This window comes from Antrostomus carolinensis, unplaced genomic scaffold (genome assembly GCF_000700745.2).
Source record: "Antrostomus carolinensis isolate BGI_N321 unplaced genomic scaffold, ASM70074v2 scaffold28301, whole genome shotgun sequence".
Taxonomy (NCBI): domain Eukaryota; kingdom Metazoa; phylum Chordata; class Aves; order Caprimulgiformes; family Caprimulgidae; genus Antrostomus; species Antrostomus carolinensis.
Window position 1 is genome coordinate 1 of NW_010293919.1, and position 16,185 is coordinate 16,185.

The window sequence follows — 16,185 nt, forward strand, 5'->3', positions numbered from 1 at the left end:
CACTGGTGAGGCTGCACCTCGAGTCTGGTGTTCAGTGTTGGGGCCCTCACTACGAGGAAGACCTTGAGGTGCTGGAGTGTGTCCAGAGAAGGGCAAGGAAGCTGGTGAAGGGGCTGGAGCACAAGTCTGATGAGGAGTGGCTGAGGGAGCTGGGGTTGTTTAATCTGGAGAAAAGTGAGAGAGGGGAGACCTTATCACAAGCAAAAGGACAAGAGGAAACAGCCTCAAGTTGCACCAGGGGAGGTTTAGGTTAAATATTAGGAAAAAATTATTCACTGAAAGTGTTGTCAAGCATTGGAACAGGCTGCCCAGGGACGTGGAGGAGTCACCATGCCTGGAGGTATTTAAAAGTCATGTAGATGTGGTGCTTGGGGATATGGTTTAGTGGTGGACTTGGCAGTGTCAGGTTAATGGTTGGACTTGATGATTTTAAAGGTTTTTTCCAACCTAAACTATTCTGTGATTCTATTCTATGGATAACATAACTCAATTGCACATATCAAACTATAAATACCGAAAATATGTTCAGTAATCAAGAGATGCAAAACATTAATCCCATACACAGACACACATACTGCTCAACATGAATATCTGGAAAAACTAATTTATTTTATCTTTACAGTTAATGGTGCTGAAACTACAAATCACCAAGTTAAAGCATAAAAGACAGCACTAATATACATGTAAAAAAAAAAAAGATAAGAGTTAAGCACAGCAAATTAAACTGCTTTTAAAGAAAATACCTTGTTTGATGTGAAGTGGATGCAGGACACCAACATTGTGTGGGGGAAAGATATAGAGTAGCTGATTTGTGAAATAAGCGGCCATGAATCGTGCCATGGATCGAATCACAGCCATAGCGGTTTCAGTATGAACATCTGTTACCATCCATAGTTCATGCTGAAAATACTTGGTATCTGAAAAAAGTAAAATTAAAACATTGTGAGGAAAATTATTTTAAATTGGAATGCTAAAAATTTTTTAATCACAGCTTATTAAAACACTTTTTTAAAACAAGCAAACTATGGTATTACTTAATTTCTTGACAAACTTCCAGGACTTACAAAGCTTAATCTTTTACACTAATTACACATTACTTTAACATTAAAAGGATTTTATACTAGGTTTTTAATGATTAAGACGGACCTCTAGTATCTAAATACAGATCAGCACCGAGTCAAAAAAAAAAAAATCTGTTTAAATTCTGAAAATTTAGATTTTACACTCTGACTTAATAGAAAAATGTAACAAGTATCTGCAAAAAAATCCCACTTTCAATTTAGGACTGGTGATCAATCTAAAATCCACTCTTTTATCATGCTGTATCATAAAAAAAATGTTAAATCAATGTAAAATGAAATTATATTATTTCCCCCTTATTTTTCTTATCCAAAGTCTTTCCTTGAGCAGAATTGAATTTAGAAACATTAAACAGGCCATACTTTCACTATTAATCATACAATCTAAGTTATTTAAACAATCTAACAAGTGCAGCTGAAAGAACATCTGAGGATCAGAACAAGATCTTTAAAGTCACTGAAAAGAGACTTCAGTCCAGCATAAAGAGAAAAGCATGCTCTCAAGTGAGTGTGTGTGATGGCACAGAAATTAGATATTACATTATTCAAACAGTATCAACATACCTTATCACACTTCTATGCAATATAAACATACCAGAAAATTTTTCCTTCTGTCTCACTGAGAGCTGTGATCGCCTTAGAATCTCTCCTACTAGATGATCACAGAGTCCCTGAGCCTCACACAAGTTATAATTATACAGGTGGCAAAATAATATTGCAAGATAATATCTACTCTGAAGAAAACAGCTTCTTTTTCCTCCTGCATTATAAGAGAAAAAAAGGGCAGAAGTCCAGTTGGAAAAGAAACCATAAACACAAAAGCAGACACAGCATGTTCCTCCCTCCCCAGAAACATATCTGCATAAACATATACTCTGAGAAGGAGAATTCAGGATAAGCTATTTTAGGAGATATGATCCTCCTACAAACTCTAAGTTATTAGTGAGTTAATGCTCATCCACAACAGTTCTACTTCTAGAGATCTGGCAGTTTTCAAAACAATACAGTGCATAATTGTTAAGACACAAAGATAGGGGGGCTTGAGCCAGGGAGCCTGGCCTTCAAAGAAGGGATGCCTAAACCACGATGAAATTGCTTGTGCATCCACCAAACTTCCAACATCCAGAATTCTTTCTGCATAAGATACTCCTCATCACAATAACCATCAAATTTTTTCTCATGATGCCTGGGAAGAGACTCTGGAATATCTGTTTCAATTCAACACCTAAATAAACCCCTGACACAAGTTATTTTGTTCTGTTACTCCTGAAACACTAAGTCTTTTGATTTTAGAGCTACTAAAGGAATTGGTTTTTGTTAATCTGTTTTTCATTGTCTCTTTCTTGCTCACAAATGGACCTAGAGCTTTCCTGTACCAAGTACTTCATAATCACAAGAAAATTCTGATATTAAAATAAAAATGCATGGAATTTTCTCAGGGAGCAATCAGACTTAAGCTTTGGCTGGTCTCTATTCAAATCCTAGCTTAACTTCAAATACATAACCTTTATGTGCCTTGCTCCCTTTTCTGAAGGGCAAACAGAGAGTGACAAATAACTCCATGAAGTGATCATTCAACTTACCACCTCGACACCCCCTAAAGACTTTATCACTCACCTTTTGCCTTGATTTCACAAAGAGATCTTTTCCAAATGTCCACAGATTCTCTGTATGAGCCTAAAAGGAACTTCTCCTCACCTATAAAAGTCACATATATAACAAATTAAAAGCTCTACATAGTTAGTTTTACATGCACAAATGCACATGCACTTGCTTCAGTATTAGAGATTTATAAAGGCAGAGTAAAATACGTGAGTTTCCAGCAAACTTCTGTTGTCAGAGCTCAATCTAAGTTTTGAGCATCTGTGAAAAGATGACTTTGAATACCTCTTCCCACCTTTATTTTTAATTGATAAATCACTATTAAATTAAAAATTCAATTCATATTATAATACAATCTACAGGTGTACTGGGACATGATTGTTTAAAAGACTTCTGATCTGAATTTTAAGAAAAGTCCCACTATCAACTTTTTTAAAATCTGGTGGTCAGTGATTGTCATTAAGTTTGACCTAATTTTCCTAGTATATAGTTAACCATACAACTACCTAATATTTGTAGTTTTTTCCAGAGTACTAACCAGATACAGAATTAATCTTCAAGTGTTGTTCTAAGGTCACTCCTGAAGACTGGAGGGTCGCTTGTATATGACTTAAAAGCGATGAGACGACAGACTCTTCTTCTGCAGTCGTGTTCACTTTTCTGTTCAGCTGCATCCGATACCAAACCACTTTCTTATACAACAATCGCCATAGTACAATCAGCCTGTGGTTCAAGAAGTTTATTATGAAAATCACCAAAAGTTAACAAAGGTACTTACATTGATTTCTTACTTTCTTTTACTTTGCATTATGTATCTGAAAACTAAATTATATTTTATGTTAACAACTACTCTTCTTGAATTAAATGATGGAAAAAAAAATTAAACACTTTCTGCCTTGTTTATGTTTTTTTGACCAACAAACATTGATTCTTCTGAATTTGCATAAGCACAGCAATCTCCTTCAAGCACCCAAATGTACCTAAAATGAATGCCTTGCTATCTAAACAATGCAGAAATGAAATAACCTAGATAAATCTCAAAGTAGGTATCAGTGTCTTTACAAACAAGACTGATTAAAAATACAACAAAAGCATAACACAGAAAAGCAAAGACAGGGAAATGAGACTGCAGACGATGCTTTTAGGGCTGGCAAGTCCCTGCTGTCCAGCAGAGTGCTGTTACATGTACCAGCTCAGATAAGTAATAAGCTTGCTGATACAAGCAAATATATATTGCCAGGGACTTGAAAAAGCTTGCAGAGAACCACAACACATCTGCACCTTCTTCTCTAGCACTGTTGCTTCTAACATACATACAGAGTCAGTCAGGCACAGTGCTCAGTACATGGAGCATAATTAATCAAAAATGTGGATTATCTTCTCAGAGACAAGTGAAATTTACCTACCAAATTTGCAATGAACACAGTGTTATATTTTAAGCTTACTGAAGAAATACATTTTTGTATAATAAGATTAAATTTGTAAGTTACAATGCTTCTTAGGTTCTAAATCTCTGGAAAGGAACATCTTGCTCATATGATTAACACACTTGGATTTATTTGAGTTCTACAGTACAGAAACACTCCAGTGATAATAATATACTTTCCCAAGAGCTGGATAGCATACTTCAGTTTAAGCTTCTTTCAAGTTTACGTGTATATCTTCAAAGAAGAAATAGCTCTGACAGTTCAATAAGTTTCCCCATACTGGGGTTTTCTCATTGCTCCCGGACACTACATCCATAATCAAGTGCAACCTTTGCTGACTAAATTGACATTGTAGATCTATTGCATATGAGCAGTCTCTTGGCTCCACAGAGATTGGAACCTCTGCAAAGGAAGGAGGAGAATGGGCAAGATGCAGTAAAAAGCCTCTTAAACTGCAACACCAGGATTAATGCTGGACTAGCAGATCTGGTGTGAGCTGTTAACCCAGCAATTAACTCCAAACTGACTGGTAGTATGTACTTAAGTCACTGCAACTGAACTATATTCAACTATAGGTCTGAGCCCTAATCTGGATGCTTCAACAGATTATCATGCTTTTCCATAGACCATGACACAGAAAAGAAACAAAGGATGTTGTAATTCCTGTATAACTGAAAAATAAAATTGCTGTTCCAACATACAGAATCACAGAACCACTCTGGTTGGAAAAGACCTTTAAAAGCATCAAGTCCAACCATTAACCTGACACTGCCAAGTCCACCACTAAACCATATCCCCAAGCACCACATCTACACATCTTTTAAATACCTCCAGGCATGGTGACTCCTCCACGTCCCTGGGCAGCCTGTTCCAATGCTTGACAACCCTTTCAGTAGAGAATTTTTTCTTAATATCCAACCTAAACCTCCCCTGGTGCAACTTAAGGCTGTTTCCTCTTGTCCTTTTGCTTGTTCCTTGGGAAAAGAGACCAACACCCACCTCACTACAACCTCCTTCCAGGTAGTTGTAGACAGTGATAAGGTCTACCCTCAGCCTCCTTTTCTCCAGATTAAACAACCCCAGCTCCCTCAGCCACTCCTCATAAAATTTGTGCTTCAGACCCTTCACCAGCTTTATTGCCCTTCTCTGGACATGAGCAGTTCCTCAAGGTCTTTCTTGTAATGAGGGGCCCAAAACTAAACACAGGACTCGTGTTTAGTTAGGCTAAACTCGGGGCCTCACCAGTGCCCAGTACAGGGGCACAATCACTTCCCTGGTCCTGCTGGCCACACTATTTCTGATACAGGCCAGGATGCCATTGGCCCTCTTGGCCACCTTGGCACACTGCTGGCTAATGTTCAGATGACTCTCAACCAACACCCCCAGGTCCTTTTCCACCAGGCAGCTTTCCAGCCACTCCTCCCCAAGCCTGTAGTGTTGAATGAGGTTGTTGTGACCCAAGTGCAGGACCCAGCACTTGGCCTTGTTGAACCTCGTATAATGGGCCTCAGCCCATTGATCCAGCCAGATCCCTCTGTAGAACCTTCCTACCCTCCAGCAGATCAACACTCTTACCCAACTTGGTGTTGTCTGCAAACTTACTGAGGGTGCAATTGTCCAGATTGTTGCCACAGATATTAAACAGAAGTAGCCCCAATAAGGACACCTGGGGAACACCACTTGTGACCAGCCACCAACTGGATTTAACACCATTCTCCACAACTCTTTGAGCCTGGCCATCCAGCCAGTGTTTTACCCAGCGAAGGGTGCACCCATCCAAGCTGCAAGCGCCCAGTTTCTGCAGGAGAATGCTGTGGGAAATAGTGTCAAAGGCTTTTCTGAAGTCCATGTAAACAACCACAGCCTTTCCCTCATCCACTAAGCAGGTCACCTTGTCCTAGCAGGAGATGAAGGTTATTCAAGCAGGTCCTGCCTTTCACAAACCCATCCTGACTAGGCCTAATCGCCTGGTTGTCCAGTATATTTCTTTTTCCCCATGCAAAGGTCATTCATACCTTTTTTCTGTTTTTGCATCATGGTTTACTGGTTGAGGAGGTTGCCTAAGCAGAGACTTCAGTGAGTTGAACTGCTGACTAGTACTCTCATCAAGAAGTAGGAAAATAGGTACAGTGAAGGCGTCAAGTTCCATGAGACTATTACCATGAGGAGATGGAAAAAAATTCTCATACTTTAGTATGCACATGGTACTTAAAGTGTGAGAAACCATCTTCAAAAGACAGAAGCATGCTAAAAGGTTTTTCGAGAACAACTGATCTTGTTGCTGTAAAAGCATCAGTTTTAAAGTTTGTAATGTCAGCTTTGCCACGTGCCCAGTCAGACTGGCTCTTGAATGCCAGTACAAGACAGTTAAACACTGCTGAAAATATTTTAGTACCCAATGCATCCAATGAGTATTCCTCACAGACTTGTTTAAAGATGCATCCTGGTTTAGCAAAGAACATCTCACAAACTGAAGAGTGTTGAAATAATGGATAATACAGTTCACTGTGTAATTCAGCAATGTAGCTTTCTCTTCCACATTTTTTGAAATTCCTATCTGCCATGCAGCAAGGAGGTTTTTCTGAATAGAACATAGTTCCACTGATAATTTATCTTTCTCTTCAGTATTGTCTTTTGCATGAATAGTATCAAACATTGAAGCAAATTCTAAGTGGCCTTGGTCAGCTTTACCAACAAATGAATGGATTCTTTGGCTATAGAAGCTGGAAGGGCTATTGCAAAATTGCTTTTCATCATCTGATTCTTCTTCATAATCCTAAAAAAAAAAAAAAAAAAAAGCTAAAATCAACAGTTTAATTCAAGTCTATTGAGGGAGAGCACAGTCTGCAAGGAATCACCATTTAGTCAGTCTCACAAATTAAATCTTTATGCTTAATTAACTTGCTTAATTCTTAATAAGTTTAATTCACATCAGTTTCATCTAGATCTCAAACAAAATGTGGAATAGTTGTGCAGACAGAATAGATAGAATTACCTAACAACAACCAAAAAATTGCACTGTAAACAAGAAGTAGTTTTTATACCAGAAAATGAAACCCTGTCCTATATTAAGCCCAGAGTATGAGGAAGAGTTTTTGCCAGATACCTGTCAGATATAAAAACCATTCAACAAAAGCTTAAAAACTTCAAAGAACAAATCAAACCCAAAGAGTATGAAATGGAGTTGGGAAAGGCTGCACATAACTTTGATCATACAGCCACTCTTCCAAAAGACTGGTACACATTCAGGAACTGATGGGAGAATCCTCTAAAACTGAGGGTACCTATCTTCTTTACTGAGGATAGTAATATTGTATTTCTTATTAATATGCTTTACAGCCACAGTGTATTTAGTACTGTAATGTTACTTTTTATTATGATGTGAAGTGAAAGTATTAAAGCATAATAAACTGATGTATACATAGATTAGTATGTATTTTTCAAAAAGTTAATGCACAGCTGAAAGAAATAAGATGCTTAAAAATAAAAATAAAGTATCAGTTGAGAAAAATAAACAAATTTTTCACACCTATACAGAAAATTTAACCAATATTGAATTAGTTAGTATTACTTACTGAATTACTTGTAAGAGCAAATACACCTCTATTACTTGAAAAAAAAAAAAAAAATTATTTACATTTAGAATACATTAAAATTAAATTATTTGCATAAATATAAGTGGAAAAAATGCTATCAAGTACCAGTAAATCCATGGTTTTCTCACTCATATCTGTTGTGTCCTCTTCCAGGAACTTTGGAATGGTGGAAAAGATGGAACTTTGGTTTTGAGCGTGCTTTAAAAGACTAGCTTTTAAGGACAACAGTGACCGTAAGCACGGAGGTCTCCCTTTAGACTAAAAGAAATAACAATAATGCAAAATGTATTATCTGTCTCCAGCAAGATCAAACCTGACAGTTTCTAAACAAAACAAGGCAAGTGTTCCCTTCTGTAAAAAGCTTCAGTTTAAAAGTCCCAGACAGAAAGGGAGAACGGGTCAGCAGGTGTATGTTGCATAAGAAGAAACTATCATTTGACCGTGCTTCAGGAATGCAGAATTTCCTCAGCACCAGACAACTTTGCTTTGTGCTGGAAGAATCTTTCTTGATCCCTCAAATGATCTTACAAGTTTGCCAGAACGTAGGGCTTTCTTGCATTCTTACTTGTGACTTAAACTTATCTCTTTACATCCTCAAATCCTTGCCCACTCTTCTAGCTTATCCATGAACACCATCATAACTCACTTCTTCAAAAGTCCAAAATACAAACTGAATTGGAAGAGAATTTGTTTGCTTATCAGCAAACACAAAAATTCTGAACTTAGTATCTATTATATCTTATGTGATTCGCAACAGTTGCAGGACCTCTTCTTTCAAAGGTTTTCCTTCTGCCAGACTTAGCGCAATTTAGAAGTGACAGGAAAATAAGCAAATGCTTTAAACGAGCTTTAATCGACAACCTCAACCGAGCACCCAGGGGGGACACACACAGAGCATCATCAAGACAGTTGCTTACTGCTCTAAAACAGCAGCAGCCTAAGATAGAGAAGTTTCATAGAATCCTTTCTGCATCATTCTGAAAGGAAGAGTTGGTCAGAGCAGCATAATACTTGTCAATGCTCTGAACCAGCTCTACAGACATAAAAATCCTGACTTCTTTTACAGTTCTAGAAAGAATATAATGACAGTTAGGACCATCCCCTTTATTACATTTTATTGAAATGTCACCCAGACATCAAAGGAATAAAATTTTGGAGAAAACTCTGTATTCATTGTTTTTCAGATCAACACTATTCCCAAAACAACATTTTAACTCAAAGGAATTTATATAAATATCACACTAAACTAAATTGAGGTACGCAGTTTAAAAATAATGCATATTTATATATATCTATATACTAATATCTATATATATATGAAGTTTTTTACTTAAAGCCTACAAAATAATTCATAAACCTACCTTGGAGCACAACAAATTCTGACGGATATTTTCAAGCCTTTGGGTTGAATCAAGCAAAAGCGATCTTACAAATCCTGATGGTGAAAAGTTGACAGGAAATCTCAGCACTGTTATCATGTATCCATCAGAGACAATGAGGTAGGGTAATCTTGAATGCGAAGCAACAGAGAATCTTTGTCTCATAAGGTCACTTTCAGAAGCTGAAGAACCAAGAGACTGACTAGTGTCTTGACAAAAAGAGTGCTGCTGTCTAAAATAAAGATACATCAAAATACAAGAAGCAACTATTATATGTAATAATCATGAACACAACAGAGAAGAAATAATTTACAAACATTTAATATCACTCACACTACTGTCCCAATAGGCCCATTCAGAATTCTAAGGAAGTGTCTAAATTTTTACTGCATGAGCACTCTGAATAACACTATTTATGCTCGCAAGATACCAGGATTCTGCTGCAGTTGCAATTTTTTTAATTTAAAGAAAAATAAAAGCAGCTTTCAGTATTCTTATTATTTCACTAATGAGTATTATATGTATTTTTTCATAATTTGACTTTAAATTTCTATCACACTTTCTTATCTAGCTCTTATTGTGTATGACAAAAGTTTGAAGATTAAATTCTAAATAGCTTTTAATAAAGTAATGTATGAAAAACAAAAAATCCCTCAAGATCTGAATCTTCATATTTCAGAATCAGTTCAGACATTCAGCAGAAATATTTTATATCAAAACACAAGTCTTCTCTTACAAAAGTGGGCTCAAAGTGTTTTCTTATAAATAAATTAATCCTCACTGAGTTCCAGAAAGCTAAGTTGTGCATGTATTCTAATATTAGCCCATAATACTTTGAAATATTGTGAAAAATTACTGTGTCACCATTTTATTTCTTAATAGTTCAAAAGTTAGTAGATTATCTGAAAACAAAGTAGCTGCACACATTCAATAAATAGTCACAACTGAGGTATTTTAATATATTTCAGTATCTGATTTTTCAACCAGTGTAAGAAGGTATTACAATGCTTTGAATGTTTTAATGACATTTATGCACTATCCTACTTTCATCACTCAGAATTACTAAGATTTTTTTTCAAATTAAAGCTTAGATTCTATTTTGTTTCTTCTAGTTATTCAGACTATGTTACTCTTGTAATTTTCTATTTACACTGAAAAGTGTTATCAGAGATCCTTCTGTTCCCCTACGCACTCAATTTATGTCTGGATTACCTGAAAAAAAAAAAAAAACCCCAACATTTAAAGAGCTAACCAGTTTTTTTCCATGCAGATATGCTATTTACAAGACCTGATATGGAAACGTGATATTCAGTTCTACAGGTAAAATTAAATAGTGAGCACAGAAATACCATTGCATTAAAATAAATCTGCACTTTTAGTACTTCTGCAAGTCTAATTTCTCCTCACATCATAAAAACATGGTATTTTTAATTACTACTAAATTCAATTTTAAAAAAACAAATTATGTATACTTACATTGTCACAATGCCAATTTTCATCACGAGAAACCCATTATAAGAAATAGAAGAGAACTATGAATGAGAAACAGATATTGACAAGACACATGAAAAGCAGAAGAGTGAATGTGAAAGATGAAGTTTAAGCAAAATTGTAAAAAATATGATAGAAAGTAAGATACAATCATATGACAAAAACATATAAAGAATTTCAAACCCCTTTTACCTGTATGTTATTAGTGGATGAAATGGAATAAATTCTGCTGGTCCGAATTCTACAGAGCAGCCAGAAGTAATCAAGGTCAGCAATTCACCCATACACGTCAATAAAATCAAAGATCCACGTTTTAACATGCAAGCCAAGAAAAGGCTATCAGGAGTCCAACTCATATCACCAACCCAGTAAGACCTAAATGGAGCAGGAAAAAATATTTTTTCTGTCAAATATCTGTATCAAAAGGTTAGGACAGTTAAAAAAACCCACCTGAAAACCACAAAACCAACAACAAAAAAACCCCACAACACAAAACAAAAACAGCAGCAGAAACAGCATTAATTACTGACCTGATAAAATTGGATGGGACCGTGCTATTCTTGCTGCTACAACCTTTGAGGCTACCCGAAACAGTTACAAAATTCAATGTGTTTAAAAACAAAATCTGAGTTGCCTAGAAGGAAAAAGTAAATGTGAAGAAAACCTAAGTGTTTGTATCAAAATGTTATTACTGTAAAAAAGAATTTCTATTAGCAAGTTATGCACTACATTTGACATTTGACGTACTGGGAACATTATTATACATGAAAGTGACATTGCACTTCAGTATTTATATTCATTTGGCAGCATGTCACCTAACAGATAAAGCATTACCATTAAAAAATGAACTAAACCATAGTAAGCAATGAAACTGAACGATAGTTGGCATAAAGAAATTATGAGTAATATGGCTGAGAAATTAGAGTATTTATTAATTTCTATGCTTATTTCTAAATTTTAAAAATAATTAAGATTATTATATAGTTTAATATATAATTTTATATTCTTTTAAACATAACTTGTTCTAAAGCCCTCAAAACAACGTAAGATCACACCTCTCCAGTCCTGTTGGCAAATAACAACTGGAGCTTTGAAGGGTTGCATCATCCCATCCCGGGACACTAAATAAGCCGGCTCAGATTCCCTGACATCATTAGCACTAAAAACTACATTAAGATTTAGCCTCTGAGCTGTTAGAAGGAATAACATCATGAAGTGGAAACAGAAACTCCAGTCCATGTTAGGCTGAGGCCTGACTGAGAATCATACAGAATCTTTGTAGATACAATGCAGTAACTGAAATCAATTTATTCATTATTGTATTGCTGGGAGATTGGAAATGACAGGGGAGCTTACACAGGTTTTTAACTGAACACCACCATTCAAAAAAATTACAGGTTGTGTCAGAATTTTTTAGCTATGGATATCAATGTGAGTATAATCACATGTATCATTAAGAATGCTGAAAAATCACTCCTAAAAATGTGCTATTAAATCCTTGTTACCACTTCATCCAAACTGAACTATTAGCTTACATGACGTCCAGTCTATTATTCGTACCTTTGGATCAGTCTGATTAACAACTACTGCAAGTAGAAGTCCATCTCTTGCAAATGCACACAGCAAAGCTCCTCTTGACTTCACAGACACACACTGAGGAACCAAATCAACAAGAGAACAAGTCTGCTGTACCCAGTGCATCTGGTATGGCAAAGAACTGAATACCAAAAAAAAAAAAAAAAAAGACAACACCACCAAGAGGTTACTCCACTGTGCTGAATGGGGTGATTCATATATAGTAAAAACCATGCAAAACAAAAACACATAAAACATGAACAATTAAAAAAAAATTTCTTCAAAAACCTTAGAAATGAAAAGTATTTTGTATTTACATGAGTTTAAAAATTATTTCTGAGCACTGAGAATTATTTTTATGGGACAAGAATTTGGGCTATTCATGTAGAACATGAAAATAAACATAGATGCATGCCATGTAATACAGGCACTTGCATTCTAGCCAGAAACAGCTTCCTCAGACAGTGTAACAGGAATACTCAATTTAAAAATGAGAATCACCTGTGTGCTGCCCTGAACAAAGAAGTTGTGGATGCCCCACCACTGGAAGGGTTCAAAGGGAGGTTGGATTGGGCTTCCAGCAACTTGATCAACTGAAATTTGTTCCTGCCCCTGGCAGGGGGGGTTGAACTATGTGATATTTAAAGTCCCTTCCAACCCAAACCATTCTATCATCTTAAAAAGACTCAGAACATGATAGAAATCACAAGAAATACTTCATTTGGAAGCATGTCACCTAACAGATAAAGCACTAACATCAAAAAATGAACTAAACCGTAGTAAGCAATGAAACTGAACGATAGTTTGGCATAAAGAAATTATGAGTAATATGGCTGAGAAATGTGGTTAAAATTTCAGGCTGTAAGTACTACAGTACATATATGCACTTCTACCTTGGGAATGTTATGCTCTATTTCTTTTTTTGTACTACTAGAAAGGCATTACCATCCTACTGACAAACTGAGTGATGTCGCTTACTAGGGCAAGGAGGACATCATTACTAAGCTCGTAGCAAAAGGTCATTATTTAACAAAGGCAGCTGTACCATGCCAAATGCAGGGCAAAATTTTAGCAAGTTACTCAAGTTATACCTGCAGGAGATGCATCCATTTAAACTCATACATACGTGCATCTCACTTAGGAAAAGGAAAGGGCTATACATGTACTCAGGATTATTACTCCACTGCATTTTCAAGTGGTTGCATCAGTATAACTATTTCAGCACATGGTCCCAGCTCAGATAAAGAAGCACGCACACACACTCTTCCACAGTCTAGGCATAACAGATGAAAAGGGGAACAGAAAACAAAGTATAGAAATACGCATAATAACGAAGAGGAAGAGGTATGCAGAGCATTCATGGCTGCACAGTATGCACTAGCAATGTAAGAAAAACAAGAAGAGGAAACTATTAGCATGATGTAAAAAACTCCCTGACACTAACACACATGTGTGTGCAGGCATGTGTATTATACATAGCAAACCACATACAGAGATAAATACACTCAGTTTTATTTAGGTGTAAGTTAATAATGAATTATGGAACACATACATAAATGCTGTTACATTAACCACATTTAAATATTTGAAAATAACCACGTACATCCATATATGGATCGTATATATGCAGACATCATCCATATATAATGTGGCATGCTATGAACATACATATGCAACATTAAGTAGCTGCTTGTAACCATAAGCTAATTGGACATCAATGTAAATGCATTCAATTGCAGCTCTGAATCCTAGCTCTAAAGCACTTAATACCAACCTTCCTCTTAAGCTAATGTAACTGAAAATATCTCTAAACTTACCTAACATATTTAAAGCTATTTTCATGCCATCGAAGAATCAAAAATGTGAGCACCAAACATTCTTCAGAGTAAAACACAAAAGAACACAAACAGCAATCACCCAGTATCTGTGGGGGGGCAAAAGAAACAAATAAAAAAACCTGGTAATACACAATTTTCTCTTTAATTATTTATATATTTAGATCAATAGCTATTACAATTCAGATTAAATAACATAATGTTGTGCTTCAGAAATATAAAGGCTGGCAAGAATATTACTGGGACAGATAAACATTGATCTGATCCAGAATGGTTGTTCTTATGATGTCATTAAATTTAACACAAACCAAATTATTAACCCTACAGGCAATACCAAAGAGGCAGACATCACTATCAAAATTCACTCTAGCTTCTGTGGCTCTAGATTAAATTATTACTTTAGGGCTTATTTTTTACCTCATTTTGTATGAAAGCAGCATGCACTCCAATTTCTTTTTCTTCAGTAGAAGGCAACATGACAGATTCATCAGGCAAAATTTGTGTCCAATGCCCAGAAGAATTTTCATAAGAGGATGTATTTTCATGTTCTGTGCTTTCCCATAAAAAGACACATGCTGTAGGAGTAGTCAATAGTGCCTTTTTACCATCTCCGGATACATACAAGTACAATTTCATTAGACACTCTGGGGAAAAAAAACAAGAAAAACACAACAAACCAATGTGCCAGAATAGTTTCAGCTCATCTGCTAGATTTAGATTTAAAAAGAAAAGAGAAAGGAAATTTATTTTCTTCTCTATCATAAGAAATCCAGGCTGACACCTTAAGTATCTTTCACTTCCAGCTTCATCACTGATGGTAGACCTCGGGCAGCAGTAATGTCAGCTGGGACAGCCACTTCTATGTATCTTATGAATGATCTTTCTCATAAGACTCAATCATTAGAGTTGTTTCTTGAGTTCATCTTCCTTGAAATCCATTGTTCATGAAAACTATTAATAAAAGCCTAAGTGTTCTACAATCTGTTACCTTCAGCTCCTAAATGCATTACTGATCTTCCCTGAAGTCACCAAATTGCCTGTAAAACACTTTACAGCCTGGTATCAGTGAGATTATTCAATACATGACCATGTTTGACGCTTAAGTTTGCAAAAAAACATGTCTTTATATTCTTCTCTAGAGTTAGCATTTGTCATAAAAAGCTACCTACAGAATAAACTTCAGATTACACGTACAGGGTTTACATCAGATGTATGTCCACTCTAAGGTATTGATAACCTCGTAAAGAATGTTTTTTCTACAGTTAAAAACTAACCATTAAAAAATAAAATATTTACTGCATTTAAAAAAATAACTACCTACAGGTGGTGTCTAAATGCAAAAAACTAACATTCAAGTGACAAAAAAGATATCTGTCAAAGCTTAGCTAGCATATAAATTATACAAATGTAAACCAGTGTGAGAATACAGATTTTACTTGTGCAAGAACAATAACAGCAAAACCACTTTCACCCTATTCCATTTTTCAAAAGATTAACTGAAAAACACCTACCTTGTGCTGCTGCAACTACCTTCCTAGACTCTTCAATTGCTGGCACAATTTTCAAGCAGTCCTGATCTTTATTCCAAAGAAACAGCTCTCCTGTTTTAAGTACACCTGCCAACCATGCACCTGTGTTCATTGAGGAAGAGATGTTTTGAAGGATATTATTGTGAAGTATTCAAAATTACTTCCCTTCCTTCTTAGCCAGTTCTAAAGCTGACAGTGAACTGGCAGATCCTTCAGACATCCTATGATTCTAAACTATTACAACTACAAATAAAATACTATTCATTTATCATACATAAGATATTATACTTAACCATTTCTTGATGTTGTTAAAACAACTACATTTTTCAACAGTGACTGGAGCCGAGGGATTTTCTTCTTTGTCTTCCCTGATACCAGGTTAATTTCATTTATATGCTTATCATCTAGAAGAAAAACAGCCTCTTTTTCCTGTTGAAGAAAAAAAGTTGATTTTTTAAAACGTTATTTTCTATGTAAGCCTGCAAAATAATGCAGAGATAAAAAAATTTTAGGGAAAAATTATTACATAAAAAAAGAAAAGATGTTGCAGTTGCAACTACCATACTAACTTCATTCTTTGGCATATTTGCATTACATCATATCTAGCATTAACCTACACTGATGATGAATTTAGTTCACAGGTTTCAAACTATCTAATAATTTTGCAATCAT

The 16,185-nt window shown here is 35.7% G+C and overlaps 1 protein-coding gene across 1 annotated transcript; it reads right to left on the reverse strand.

The window, feature by feature from the left end:
• Positions 1–743: 743 nt before the first annotated feature.
• On the reverse strand, positions 744–15,948 carry LOC104518458 (ciliogenesis and planar polarity effector 1; the record flags this gene model as incomplete). Its single annotated transcript, XM_029087339.1, has 14 exons — positions 744–917; positions 2,697–2,777; positions 3,220–3,404; positions 6,124–6,261; positions 6,763–6,884; positions 7,810–7,962; positions 9,066–9,315; positions 10,767–10,949; positions 11,105–11,208; positions 12,135–12,291; positions 13,967–14,073; positions 14,402–14,628; positions 15,496–15,615; positions 15,807–15,948. Coding segments are annotated over 14 exons (2,143 nt in total), but the record flags the coding sequence as incomplete, so codon positions are not given.
• Between the last annotated feature and the right edge of the window lie 237 nt (positions 15,949–16,185).